General features: G+C 40.2%; 1 protein-coding gene across 21 annotated transcripts in view; it reads left to right on the forward strand.

The window, feature by feature from the left end:
• The window catches only part of DTNA (dystrobrevin alpha), a 218,448-nt gene that overhangs the window by 117,458 nt on the left and 85,479 nt on the right, over positions 1 to 15,511 (forward strand). For all 21 annotated transcript variants that reach the window (XM_021096233.2, XM_013999288.3, XM_084964443.1 and 18 more), the window contains exon 5: positions 12,148 to 12,233. In XM_021096233.2, coding sequence (XP_020951892.2) covers positions 12,148 to 12,233 — 86 coding nt within the window. The remainder of the gene's footprint in view (positions 1 to 12,147; positions 12,234 to 15,511) is intronic.

Raw genomic sequence — 15,511 nt, forward strand, 5'->3', positions numbered from 1 at the left:
AGAAACCTCATTTTAGAGATTCACAGACCAGCCACAGAGACCCCAATCTGCAGCACAATGAGTACAGGCAGTTCTACTGAAAAACAGATTTTCTGTCTGATGGATTTTGAAATTTTAGACAATTTGAGAGGTGAGCAAGCAGGAAGTACCACTACCTGTAAATACAATTTAGAAGTGTACATAAAAATAGAAACAAGGGAGTAGGGAGGAAGATGGGATTAGTAGATGCAAATTATTACATTTAAAATGGATAAGCAATGAGGTCCTTCTCTACAGCACAGGGAACTATATACAATCTCTTGGGATAAACATGATGCAAGACAATATGAGAAAAAGAATATATATATATTTTTATATATGACTGGGCCCTGCTGTACAGCAGAAATTGGCACAACATTGTAAATCAACTATATTTTAATTAAAAAAATAGAAAATAAGAATGGAAACAAGAATCAAATCAATGTCCATTTTTATCTTTTATAATAATAAACTTCTAATTATCCAAATGAGATCCAGTATGGAAACCTAGATCACTTCCACCTTTCCCAAAACAGAACCCAAGTATTTAAGGGAGTCTTTTGTGTTTTCAGAGACATAAAGGAGCCTGATACGAGTAGATTAATGATGTGCTATTGATGTTACAGAATTGCTGAAACACTTAGGAGATCTTCTCATTTTCTGTATTTTAAATGGCTGTATTAAGAGGAAAAAATGCAAAATAAAAATTAGAATTGCCTTAAGAATCTGGACTCTAAAGAGATAATTTTTCAAAAAAAACAAGGAAAAACTCAAACCCTTGGAGAATAAGAACATACATTCAGAGAAATATGGTCATTATTTTGGTTGTGCCTTTACAGTTCACTAGCCCCAGCCAGTTGAACTCTGCCGAGAAAAGTGACCTGAAATGAGAATCAAGGCCTACTTCACTTGGGCACATCCCTGAAAGCCAGGCTCACCTTCCCACAACCACAGTTCCCCAAGAACAGCTCTCTTCCATTTCTCTTCCTCCACCCCCAGAACCACCTGGATCTTGGTGCTCACAGGGTGTGCTTCCTGCAGACCATAATCAATTTCCTTGCTGTACATTTTCTCTGATCTTTGGCCAAGTCAGCCTCAAGATACAGTACATCGCTACCTACAGAGGATGATTTGTAAACCGTGGGAGTTGCATTTGCCTCCAGTGGCCTATGCCGTGCTTGCCACTCTGTCACTGAATAGCCAACCCCTTCAGTCTAGGAGGGTTTCATGGGCTTGTTTGTTTTACTTTGGGAGGATTTTGCTTTGTTATATAGTTGGCTTACAATGCTGTATTCGTTTCAGGGGTACAGCAAAGTGATTCCATTTTATATATGTGTGTATATATAAATACATACATACATATATGTATATTCTTTTTATAGGTTGTTGTAAGATATTGAGTATAGTTCTCTGTGCTACATACAATAGCAAGCTTGTATGCATATAGCAAGTCCCTGTTGGTTATCTATTCTGTATATAGTAGTGTGTATATTTTTCCCCTTCTTTTTTAATTACTCAATGAATTTTATTACTTTTATAGTTGTACAGCAATCATCACAACCCAATTTTACAGCATTTCCATCCCAAACCCCAAGCACGTCCCCCACCCCCCAACTGGTCTCATTGGGAAACCACACGTTTTTCAAAGTTTGTGAGTCAGTATCTGTTCTGGAAAGAAGTTTATTGTGTCCTTTTTTTAGATTCCATGTGTAAGTCTTGTGTATATTTTAATCCCAAATTCCCGATGTATCCTTCCCCCACTCCTTTCCCCACTGGTAACCATAAATTTGTTTCCTATGTCTGTGAGTCATCTCTGTTTTGTAAACAATTTCCTTTGTATCATTTATTTTTAGATTTCACACTAAGTGATACCATATGATCTTTGTCTTTCTCTGTCTGACTTCCCTTAGTATGAAAATCTCTAGGTCCATCCATGTTGCTGCAAATGGCATTATTTCTCTTTTTGTTGCAGGGTAGTATTCCATTGTGTGTACATACCACATCTTCTTTATCCATTCATCTGTCTGTGGACACTTAGGTCGTTTCCACGTTTTGGCTACTGTAAATAATGCTGCTATGAAAGTGGGGTACGTGTGTCCTTTAGAGTTACGGTTTTCTTCGGAGGTTTTTATTGTGACTACTTTCCTTCTAAAGATGACTGCCTGAGAAGTGGTCACCCAGGGGGCTATTGCTAACCAGCTTCTAAGCAGACCCTTTCCACCCCTCAAAGCTTTCTTCTCTAAGTGTCTCTAGGGAAATGGAGAAGTGTGCTTGGAAAGCACGAGAAAGGAGGAGCTCTCAGAGGAGGACAGCAGGGGCTGGAGGGAAGAAGAAAATGAGGACATAACCAGAGCCTTGAGCTCGTCTCTTCCTCTTGTCTTTTCTCTTCTGTGTCCCCCCTCCCTGCACTGACCCCCCCCTTCCCCCGGAACTGACCTGCTTCCTTCTTGTATTTGCTAGCAGGAGCTTTACCCCTGAGGCTGACTCCTTCAGAACCCACTAACTTAGCAGTGCTTTTCCTCTCACCTCTCATCCATATCCCAGTGGGGGGGAAAAAAAACCTCTTTGATGTGTTCTAAAGACTTTTTTTGACTGTTATCACTTTTTAGAAAATTGAAAGTAACTAAAGAAAAACAACATGGTGGAAAGTTACAAGATGAAAACAATTCTTTAAAAAAAATTATATTGTGATATAATTGTTACCTTGAAAATAATTCTTCAAAGCTGATGTGTGGCCTTTTGGAGAGGTGGGGGGGGCGGCGGTCACAGACTGTGATACACTGTGAAGCCCTTCACCTCTCCTGGTGGAGCTGACTACCCTCCCCAGGGCCCACACTTCCTTGCATGTGACTCTGATGGTCTCCTCGAGATAGAGTCTCCTGCCTCGCTGCTTATCCTGCTGCCTCCCACAAGCTACTTTCAGGTGGGACCCTGTCATTTCCTTTTCCTTTTTTTCTTTCTTTCTTTCTTCTTCTTCTTCTTCTTTTTTGTTTTTTTTTTTTTTTTTCTTTTTTACAGCTGCACCTGCGACATATGGAAGTTTCCAGGCTAGGAGTTGAATTGGAGCTGCAGCTGCTGGCCTACCCCACAGAATCTGAGCTGCATCTGGGACCTACACCACAGCTCACAGCAACGCCGGATCCTTAACCCACTGACAAGGCCGGGGATCGAAACTGCATCCTCATGGATACTAGTTGGGTTTGTTATCACTGAGCCACAATGGGAACTCCAATGGACCCTGTCTTTTTCTTTGGATGCCAGCACCTGAGCCAATATCGAGCTCATAATGAATCCAGCTCAGTGAATAAATGAACGAAAATTCAAGATTGGCTTTTCTTGGCTCTTATCACACTAATTTCTTTCGTTCTTTTTCCGAGGTTAAGTCCCCCCTAACCTCCAACCTATTACTAAACCTAGCAAGTCAAAGTTTGGTCTGGCCCCTAGACCCATATGCTCTGTTCTCACCTCTGCTCCACAGAGAAAGACAGCTAGACATTCTTGGTTCCCAATATGAGTGATCTTGTTTTCACAAAAGACTTTGATAGGCTTCTTTTTACCCTCTTCCTACTTCCCTGGGAAACACTAACATAGACTTTAATCATTTGGCTTCATCTCATTTCAATTCAATTCAGTCTCTTCCTTCTTGGGACAATTCCTCATAAAGTAGTTATGTGACAGTGGCTTTGCTCTTAGCAAATACTATTTTCACATATATTCAAAACTCAGAGTAAGACATTGATACATATTAAAAGAAAAAGTGATTTTCCTGAGACATTGATACATATTAAAAGAAAAAGTGATTTTCCTGTTTTTGGAGGTCATTTCTTAATACCAGTTTTCCGATGATCATGATGATAATAATAATAATAATAAAATGCAGAGTTCCCGTCGTGGCGCAGAGGAAACGAATCCGACTAGGAACCATGACGTTGCAGGTTCAATCCTTGGCCTCACTCAATGGGTTAAGGATCCATCATTGCCATGAGCTGTGGTGTAGGTTGCAGATGCGGCTCGGATCTGGCCTTGCTGTGGCTGTAGTGTAGGCTGGTGGCTACAGCTCCGATTAGACCCCTAGCCCGGGAACCTCCATATGCCGCGGGTGCAGCCCTAAAAAAACAAAAGACAAAAAAAATAATGATAATAATAATAAAATGGTAACAATAGCTAAGATGTACTCAGCATTTACTGTGTGCCAACAATCTTCTGGTTTTGTGCTCTAGTATAATTTTCCAGGTTGAGTAAGTGACAAAAGAGAGACATAAAAAGGTTAGATAATTTTCAGGTCATACAGCTTCATGCTGGATGAGGGGAAAAAATGTTTTGTTTCAGGCATCAGTTTAAGTTCAGCTCTATTCATGCTTTCTGTATCATTTTTCTAAATGAGAATTAATGTACCTTTTTTCCCCAGACTTTCCCTGCTCATAACATTCCTAACCTTTCAAGTATGTGATATTTAGACATATCTGACAGAGTGTATGTGAAAGAGCTATTTGAACTTAAGTTTTACATTGTAGATTGAGAGTCAGTTTTATGACAGCCACTCAGTGCCAAATTCATGGTATAATAGTCACTCAGAGAAATATAACATTCTGGAATTTCCATCTCTGTTTGACATATCAAACCTTGCTGAGCTATTTGAATATCCATTCCCACTTCCAAGCCCCCCACAGGACAAAAGATACCACAGCGCTATTTCATATGCAAGGATATGAATAACCCTGGAGCTCTGCCAAAATCTTTCTGCCTTTCAGTTTTAAAAATGATTCTGATGTTTAATGCAAGATGCACTACAAAGTACACAACTGTTTCTCCACAAACACCAACAAAGTATCTTGTTCGTATGTGAGGATACATGGATGTGTGAGAACAGAGGAAAAAGAATTGAACAAAGCCAGAGTTCCTGTCGTGGCTCAGTGGTTAACAAATCCGACTAGGAACCATGAGGTTGTAGGTTCAATCCCTGGCTTCACTCAGTGGGTTAAGGATCCTGCATTGTTATGAGCTGTGGCATAGGCCCACCACTACAGCTCCAATTAGACCCGTAGCCTGGGCACCTCCATATATCCCCGGTGCGGCCTTAGAAAAGACAACAAAAGAAGAATTGTACAAAACCAGATTTCTCCACTTGTCTTTTTATTTTATACATTCCTAAAACTCAGTCTTTAAAATTTACTTGGCTTGGTGATTTTCTGCTTAGCACGTCTAAAATCCAAAATGTCCACACCCTCTAAAATTTTGTTCTGGTGGAAAACACTTTGTTCCAAGATTCCTGTATGTTACTCAAATGGAATCTCTTTCCAAAAAATTTTCACAAATTTAGATAAATTGAACATTTTTCATGTCACTCATCTTCCTGTTGGACATCCACTTTGGATAAGTGGCAGGTGAGTTTTCATGGGAGTGAGGAAGACATGTCAACAAATTTGGGCCCTTCCATTCTCCATTGTGGACAAACTCTTGGCAAACCCACCCGGCCCAGCGCTAGGAGCAATTCTTTCCCCATATGTTTTGCTAACATTATGCAGAGCCCGGTGATGCCAGGGCCAAATAAGGGACTTCTATATGTTCACATGTTAACCTCACTATCCCCCAAACAAGTGAAATTACGTATGTGATCCCTTCTAAATTCAACCTATCACATGAGTGCACAAGCTAAGACTAAGGGCCATAAAGTCAACCTTTGTAATTTTCCTCAAAGACTTAGTATTGCTCAATATAAAACTTAAGTGGTAAATCAGAACCTTTCCCTTGAGCATTCATTAATTTAACTAGCATGTTAAGAACTTGCTATGTGCTATGTGCCATGATGAGCTAGAGGTGATAGATGAGGAAGAAGTGGACTCTGCCCTTAAAATGGGTTGTATTAAAACTAACTAGTTTTTCATCTTTCCCCCCAATAGATGATGTGGAAAAGGAGGGTAGGAGACACATCTAATTCATTTTTTTATATCCAGCCTCTGAAGCATTGCTAATAAATATTTATTGAGTGAATTAATGCATGATCCATATGAACAAAATAATTCCCAGAGAGAGAAATGTGTTGTCATAGAGGCATGTTATGGAAGACAGAAGAGGAAGCAATTCTCTCAGTGAATTAAGCTACCACAGTATGTGGAAAATGAAAGTGTGAGTGCTGGGCCTTTGCTTATTATGAATGCTTACCGAATATTTTGGTAAGATATGTTGGTAAAAGAAGAGCTTCTGGTTTCAGTATTCTTTTTGTTTGTTTTGTTTTATGGCCGCACCTGCAACATATGGAAGTTCCTGGGCCAGAGATTGAATCCAAGCTGCAGCTGTGAACTATACTGTAGCTGCAGCAACACCAGATCCTTTAACCCACTGTGCAGGGCTGGGGATTGAGCCCACACCTCCAAAGCAACCTGAGCCACTGCAGTCAGACTCTTAACCCACTGCATCATAGTGCCAACTCCTGGTTTCAGTATTCTTAAACAGAGAAATAATTCCTTCACCCTGTTCAAAAAAAGAATCAGTCTGAATTCAGCCTCACTTTCAGGGACTTGAAATTTGTCATGGGGTTCTGTAATTTTAAATAGGACATTCTCTTGGGGACTTGGAGAAAATTTATATTCTCTTCTGTTGACCTAAAACAAATAGACTGCCAATTACTTCTCCAGCAGTTAGGGGTGGGGGTAGGGGGAGTGGGAAAAGCTTTATTCAGGATCAACCAGGAATTGTTATTTAGGGTCTGCAATTCTGGAGAGTCCAGGCAAAACAAGGAAAGGAGAACTCTTTTGTAAAGGGGAAAAGGAATTTGGGAGAGCTACAGTAAACAAAGGGTCCAGAGCTTTTCATTGGCTCAGTCCTTGTCAGGAAGGATGAGGAATTCTTCTTCTTGTTGGGCTTTGTTATCATTGCAGAGTGTGAGAGCTCCCCCTGCTGGTCTTCTGACTTTGTTTAATTGAGGTTTCTGTTTATTAGTTTTTTACAGTTCCAACCTCAGCCCTCACATCCCAGACCTACCAGTATCTATTTGTTCTTTTCTTTCTTGTCAAAAGTAGGTTTTCTGGGAGTTCCCCTCATGACTCAGTGGTAAAGAACCTGGCTAGTATCCATGAGGACGTGGGTTTGATCCCTGGCCTCACTCAGTGGGTTAAGGATATGGCATTGCTGTGGCTGTGGTGTAGGTCAGCAGTTGTAGCTCCAGTTCAACACCTAGCCTGGGAACTTCCATATGCCACAGGTGCAGCCCTAAAAAGCAAAAAAAAAAAAAAAAAAAAAGTTAGAAGACATCCGTTTTTCTCTTTCCTAGTCATGGAAAACTCAGCCTAGCATAAAGCAAGTTACTTTCTATTATCATGAGTCAAACTTTGAAGTAATCCATGTATTTAAGGCAGACACTCTACCAATCTCCAAAAAATATATATATATATGTATATATGTGTGTGTGTGTGTGTGTGTGTGTATATATATATATACATACATATATATGTATATATAGTCTTTTTGCCATTTCTTGGCCGCTCCCACGGCATATGGAGGTTCCCAGGCTAGGGGTCCAATCGGAGCTGTAGCTGCAGGCCTATGCCAGAGCCACAGCAACGCGGGATTGGAGCCGCATCTGCAACCTACACCATAGCTCATGGCAACGCCAGATCCTTAACCCACTGAGCAAGGCCAGGGATCGAACCTGCAATCTCGTGGTCCCTAGTCAGATTCGTTAACCACTGCGCCACAACAGGAACTCCTCCATATATATTTTTTTTAACCAAAGGATAAGTGCTTTCCTTTTTCCATTTTCAATCAGGTGTCCCTTAGGAAAATTTGAAAATTCTCAGAAGGAGCAAGCAAAGTATTAGGGGAAATAAGATTTAAAGAAACATTGATTTGTGAAGCAATTTTAGTTTGTAGCTTTGATAATTTGCCAGTTCTCTTAAATATCCTCTTAGGTGTTAATTAAATACCAATATAGCAATTTAATTGGGTATGTTTTGATGTCAAACTAGAACAGGAAAGTAAAATATACAGAGGCAATCACTTCAGGATAATTGGCTTAAAAATAGAATATATTTCATGATGTCAAATAAACAAATAGTTGGGGGGGGTGAGTAAAATATGTAAATGCACTGTGTTCTCACTCTACGTTGAAAGAAAAAACATTGAAATAAGCAAATTTTTGTCTTACATTAAACATAAAATTATTATTTTAACAAAAAACTATAGGCTTGTGGTAAATTTATTTTTAAAGCTTTTACACTAGCGTCTTTCATTCACAAAGAAAAGCTTATATGGTTATGTCATTGATCACTGATTGTAAGGCTCTACCCATCCCTAAAAGTTGGTGATTCTAAAGGCTACCCTGTGTGCTGTATCCAGTATCCACTGTGCACAGTACTGTCAAACACCTTCAGCTCTGTTGCCTCTTTTTTATTTATTATTTTTTGAATCTCAAAGTACTATGGACTTACAAAGTGTGCAGCACAATGATTCAGTTCCTTTTCATATTCTTTTTCATTATGGATTATCGCAAGATACCGAATGAAGTTCCCTGTGCTGTACTGTAGGACCTTGTTGTTTATCATTCTCATGTGTAGTAGTTTGTATCTGCTAATCCCAGACTCCTAATTTATCTCTCCCTGACCCCTTTTCCCCTTTGGTAGCTATAAGTTTGTTTTCTATGTCTGTGAGTCTGTTTCTGTTTTGTAAATAAATTTCTTTACTTATGTATTTATTTATTTTTGACTTTTTAGGGCCACACTCACGACATATGGACATTCCCAGGCGAGGGGTCAAATCAGAGCTGTAGCTGCCAGGCTACACCTCAGCCACAGCAACGCCAGATCTGAGCCACGTCTGCAACCTACACCACAGCTCACGGCAACGCAGGATCCTAAACCCGCTGAGTGAGGCCAGTGATGGAACTGGCATCCTCATGGTTACTAGTCAGATTCGTTTCTGCTGAGCCACGATGGGAACTCCAATAAGTTCATTTATGTTGTATTTTAGATCCACACATAAGTGATATCACATGATATTTGTCTTTCTCTGCCTTAAGTTCACTTAGTATGATAATCTCTAGGTCCATCCTTGTTGCTGCAAATGGCATTATTTCATGTTTTTTATGACTGAGAAATATCCCATTATGCATAAACACCACATCTTCTTTATCCATTTATCTGTTGATAGACATTTAGATTGCTTCCATGTTTGGCTATTGTAGATAGTGCTGCAATGAACGTAGGGGTGCGTGTATCTTTTTGAATTCTAGTTTTCTCCGGATATATTCCCAGGAGTGAGATTGCTGGGTCATATGGCATCTCTTGCCTCTTTCTTTAGTTGGCAATCCAGAGTGTGCTGCTGTAGCTTTTCATAAAAGCAAGGCAAGAGTATAGATATATACATGTATCGATTCCTTTTAAAATTCTTTTCCCATATGGGTAATTACACAGTACTGAGTAAATTTCCCTGTGCTGTATAGCAGGTCCTTGTTACCCATGTATTTTATATGTAGGAGTGTGTACTTATCAATCCCAGCCTCCTAATTTATTCCTTCACCCCATGTTTCCACTTTAGTAACAAGAAGTTTGTTTTCAGAATCTTTGAGTCTGTTTTTGTTTTGTAAGTTCTATTGAGTCATTTTTTATTAGATTCCACCTATAAATGATCTCATATAGAAATTATCATACTAAGTGAAGTAAATCAGATAATAGGGTTTTAAATAATGAAATACTGTCATCCCTTGGTATCCACAGATATTGGGTCTAGGACCCCCCTGCTGATACCAAAATCCATGGATGTGTAAATCTCTTACAGGGGGCCCACCGCATCCACCTGTCATTGATTCAATCCACGAATGCAGAGTGGCAGATACCGGGCACTGACTGTAAAATATGGTCAAATCTGTGATATGAGTGTGCAAGCAGAGAGCTCATTTAGGAATTTGTTACAGTGTTAAAGCAAGAGCTGATGGAAGCAGTGGCACGCAGAAGGAAAAGAAGGAAGTAGGTTTCATATACAATGAAGTGGGTGTATCTGAGTCCCTCAAACATTTATTCGGGTGGTAGTGAATTAAGGAAGAGCAAAAGGTCAAGGGTGACCCCTTCCCCAGGATTTGTTTCTGGGTAACTAGCTACCTGGTAATTTTGACAACGGGAAAGGGACTGTAGGAGAAAGAACAAGTTAATAGTTAAGTTGGTCAGAGTATTATGGAAGGGTTTGAAGAGTTGAGTTCTTCTTTGAAAAGAGTTGGTTTGATATGGGGTATCCAAGCTATACTATATGTAATTATGTAAGTCTGGTGCTTAGGCTTAGAAATATAAATGGCTCAGTGGGTTAAGTACCCAACATAGAATACATGAGGATACAGGTTTGATCCTTGGCATCAGTCAGTGGGTTAAGGATCCAGCATTGCCACAAGCTGCAGCACTGGTTGCAGATGCAGCTTGGATCCTGCGTTGCTGTGGTTGTGGCATAGGCCAGCAACTGCAACTCAGATTCAACCCCTAGCCCAGGAACTTCCATATGCTGCAAGCATGGCTATAAAAAGAAGAAGAAGAAACATTAATGAGAGAGTCACTAGCAAAGGACTGGGTTAATTTTGCATTCTAGCTAGCTGTTATTTCAGGTATTGTGCTAAGAATGACAGCAATAAAGATGAATAGCAAATGCTCCCTTGAGTCTAGTAAGGAACAGGAACACAATAATTTATTATGTCTTTTTCTTCTAATATGTCAGGTATATGAATCTTAGATAAATTATTTATTCTATGTACTAAACCCTTGTCAATACAGACTCTACTTACCTTTCAGCCACGTCTTTTATTTTAAATAACTCTTGATCATTCTTTTTTTTATAAAGATTTTTATTTTTCCATTATAGCTGATTTACAGTGTTCTGTCAATTTTCTGTGGTACAGTAAGGTGACCCAGTCACACAAACATGTATACATTTTTTTCCTCACATTATCATGCTCCATCATTCTTAAAAGCAGCAACTACCAAAGAAATGAATTACTGATATAGCACACAGGATATAAGAATAAACAGGAAGTTCCCCTGCAGCATAGCATGTTAAGAATGCAGCATTGCTGCAGCCGTGGCCCAGGTTGGCCCAGGTTCAGTCTCTGGCCAGGGAATTTCCACATGCTGCAGGTGCAGGGGGGAAAAAGGATGTAAGAATAAACAGTTTAGGAGGAGGGGGAAGGGAGGAGATGGACTGGGAGTTTGGATTAGAAGATGCAAACTATTAATGTTTAGAATGGATAAGCACTGAGGCCCTACTGTTATAGCACAGGGAACTATATCCAGTCTCTTGGGATAGACCATGATGAGAGATAAGAAAGGGAATGTATATATACTTACCACTGTGTCACATTGCTGTGCAGTAGAAATTAGCACAACCTAGTAAATCAGCTGTACTTTACTTTAAAAAGTCACTATTTAAAAAAGAATAAACTGTTTATTCCAGCTGGAAAAATTATTTAGCTGAAATATCCTACTTCTTAGAATATGCCTTTTATATCACATTTTGTGAAGGACAAGTTAGTTTTACTCCTTGATTTGGCAGCTCAGGTGTCATTTAGGGTAGGAGATCTACATCAAAAGAGCTCTGACTTTTGTCCCTTTAAAATACCAACTCCCTTTGAAAAGTAAATGTATCACATAAGGACAGTTGGCTTGTGGGTAGGAAATGATGAGTGAAAAAAAAAGTGTGATGAAAAAGTCTCCATATTTACCCTAACAAAATTCAGGAATTATCTGACCAAAAAAAGAGATTTTTCTGAAGCCTCTTTTAAATAAATTAGAGTCTGTAGAATCATCATGCATAAAATTATTTTATGAAACCCAAAGTGGAAAAAAAGTTCTGTTATTTTAATCCACAGTTAAATAGCACATAACCCTTTGGCTACCTACCAGTCCATGCTTTGAGCAAGTGACATGTACAAAGAATAACCTAAAGATTCTGCTATTTCTTGAAAAAGGAAACAGCAAATAGATAGTTTTTCTGGTACGTCTGTTGAATTGTATTCACAACCTTTTTTTAAAAAAACGATGTGTTCACATAATGCACGCAATTCTGATGTCCTATGCTTTCTACAGAACAGAAAATGTCAAGCCATGTTATTGGAACTTCTCAAAATGACATCTCTTTTTTTCTGTTATCATTAAACAGGGAAGGCCATGGTAAAATTTCAGTATTTGCTGTCAAAATGGCTTTAGCCACGTTGTGCGGAGGGAAGATCATGGACAAATTAAGATGTAAGTCATTCTCAGCCTTATTCTCGCTGTGCTTACCCCTCCCATATACCACATTGTCCCCTATCCCATTCCTGCCATGCCCCCCCCACTTGTGGTTTTCCTCAATCTATGAGAGTTGTTTGAAATATAATCTTCATTGATCTTTGGGTATTTGTCTCAGAAATACTTCGATATTAGATAAATATCAATGAAATGAATGTTTTTCTCCTGCGTATGAATTGTTATCATTTGTAACCTGTTGAGTATCACCAATTAACTGTTCATGATGCTAAAGTAAGATACACATTCTTTCAGGTTCACTGTACTGTACGGCCTTATAGGCATAAGTCCATCACCGTAGGGAGCTGAAGGCTGCATTGGGTAACCTTCCTTTTTTCAGTCATCTAAAGCCACACTTCCCGGTCAATTTCCTCATTCTTCTCAGCCAGTGCTGTTCGGATCACTGGGTACTCCAGAGGTTCTGAAATAGGCATTGCTCAGATGCAGGCAGAGGAATTACATACATACACCAGAGACTGAGAATTAACTGATACCAGTAAAGACATACGAGTAGCTAAAATGCACTGAGTGATTATGAATATTTTGTGTAAGTTTTGTCACTAAGGGTGGTAGCTTTTTAACCAACATAACAGTGGGAGTTTTTTGGTTTGTTTGTATGTTTTAGGCAAAGAAGGTGAGCGAATAAAGTAAATCACAGATGGTACCAGGAATTGGACCCTGACTCTTTTTCCCTACACCAGTGGCTCTCGAATTTTAATATATATGAAATCCTTTGGAGGGCTTTAAACAAAACAGATTTCCACATCTCATTCCAGAATTTCTGACTGCGTAGACCTAGGGTGGGGGCTATCAGGCCAAATTTTTCATTTCTCACTTGGTTTTTTTTGCTTTTTTAGGGCCGCACCCATGGTGGCATATGGAAGTGCCCAGACTAGGGGTTGAATTGAAGCTACAGCTGCCAGCCTACATCACAGCCAGAGCAACACGGGATCCAAGCCACATTTGCAACCTACACCACAGGTCAAGGCAACACCAGATACCCGGCCCATTGAACAAGGCTAGGGATTGAACCCACATCCTCATGGATACTAGTTGGATTCGCTTCCACTGCACCCCACCAGGAATTCCCTCACTGTTTAAAATTGTGTATATGTTGCTGTTTCAAAGAAAAAGTGCCGTGTAACCCTCTCGCTTCCCCTAAATATTATGAGTTGCAGTTATAATGCCCTACAAGTAAGAGCGCCGTTGTAGGAGCTGAGAGGCTCAGGTTGCAAGCCCAGCTATGTGACTAATTTTGCTCAGTTATCCTATGGTAGTTCCTTCACTTCCTTTGTCCTCAGCTTCCTTCTCCATTCTAAATTCGGAGATTTTCTTAGATATCAGTAGCATCTCTGCTAGCTGCAGTCGTTTGTGACTCACAGCCTATAGGCTCTTCTGTCACCTGCAGCCTGTCAGCTGCTAAATGTAATCTCTTGCCTCTTGATGCACCAACAAGGAAAGAATAAAAATACATATAGAAGAAGGGGGGAAAGAAACCCTCTATTCCTTTGGAATTTTCCCTAGACATGCTCTGAGGAAGAGCTATGTCATTGGTGCTGTAGATAAGGGGACAGTACATGGAAACCCACATAACCACACATCTTCCCTCACCTCCAGGAGCTTCCTTTCATGGACCAGCCAAGTGAAGTTAGGATACAGAGAAGCCCAGGGAGATGCTACGAGGGCCAGTTTAGTCTCTTCATGTAGCCTGAAGTGATGTTAGCAATTAAAACTATCTACCTTGGTGCTTTATTGAGGGTAACAGCTAAATTAGAAGGGGTCAGAAACAATGTCTATATATATACATTATATATATATATATATATATAGAGAGAGAGAGAGAGAGAGAGAGAGAGAGTAACCCCTAGGGCATTTCCTTCAGGCATAGGCTGGAAAGAGAAAGTTTAGCAACATGAACCAGGACAGAAGGGGAAACTCGTGAAGGCCTTGCCGGCTGATCTCATGTCACCATTGACCACTTATGCTGAGGACAGTAGAGAAATTTTTTTTAATCTTTAGAAATATGTCCAAATACTTATTCAATATTAAGCACCTAGACAAAAGGGTCCCTTAATAAAATATGTCTGAGGGAGTTCCCATCATTGCACAGCAGAAAAGACTCCAACTAGGAACCATGAATTTGCGGGTTTGATCCCCGGCCTCACTCAGTGGGTTAAGGATCTGGCGTTGCTGTGAGCTGTGGTGTAGGTCACAGACATGGCTCGGATCCTGCGTTGCTGTGGCTGTGGTGTAGGCCAGCAGCTGTAGCTCTGATGCAGCCCCTAGCCTGGGAACCTCTATATGCCATGGGTGCAGCCCTAAAAAGCAAAAATAATAATAATAATAATAAAATAGTATAAAATATGTTTGAGGACAACTGAGAAAACCGGTTTTCTGCACTTTTGAATTCCTCAGAGCCTTTCACAACCCAGGTTAATTCTATGCCATCAAGAACCAGGTGCTTCCCATCTTTCTGCTCAGCTTTCCTCTATGTCAGATTTTCTTCTCCTGAGGGTAAAGGGGCAGGTACAGCAGTTTCAGGAGTCACATCCACTCCAGAGGCCCCCCAGCCCTTAAGACTCGTGGCCAGGGTGACATCACAGACCAATTACTACAGCACTACTGGCAACAGGAGAGAAATGCCACTGTGGCCATATCATCATCCAGTATTTCTCACGTCTTGGACTGAGAAGGGCTGCTGCTTTCCCTTAGCCCAGAAAAAATTTGGGGCCAATAAAGATGAAAGGAATGGTTGTTAGGTAACCAACAGAGAGCATTGGCACAGATCCAAAATTCAAGATTTAACTAAGTTTTTGAGCAGATCTTTACCCATTGCCAGATCCTTCAAGGTCACTTGCCAGTCCAGGAATCCAAAGTCCTATTTCCTCTCCCCCATCCCATCATTCACTAAATAAGCCCATGGCCATTGAGCATCCAGTGGCCAAAGTAAATCCTCTTCAGCACAGCGAAATAAGTGATAAATGCACAAATCCCTCTGGAAGGAAACCGTGTTTGTTCTCTAGTCTGCAGAACTAAGCTTCACTGTCACAAATGCTCTAGAAAAACAGGGTGATCATGATATATCACATTGCCTTCTTCTAGAGCAGAGGAAGTGAATCTCAGCCTAATGTGCCTCCAGTCCTCTGACTGAGAAATCACTCTTTGAAAAGTTAATCACAGGGAGGTGGTTTTAATGGTTTCCAGGTAAGTCAGCTGAAAGTAATTTGGCCAAAAACAAC

The sequence above is a fragment of the Sus scrofa genome, chromosome 6 (assembly GCF_054392235.1).
Source record: "Sus scrofa isolate SSC_HxYL_T2T_F1_AM1 chromosome 6, Sscrofa_HxYL_maternal_Yorkshire_Landrace_v2.0, whole genome shotgun sequence".
Lineage (NCBI taxonomy): Eukaryota > Metazoa > Chordata > Mammalia > Artiodactyla > Suidae > Sus > Sus scrofa.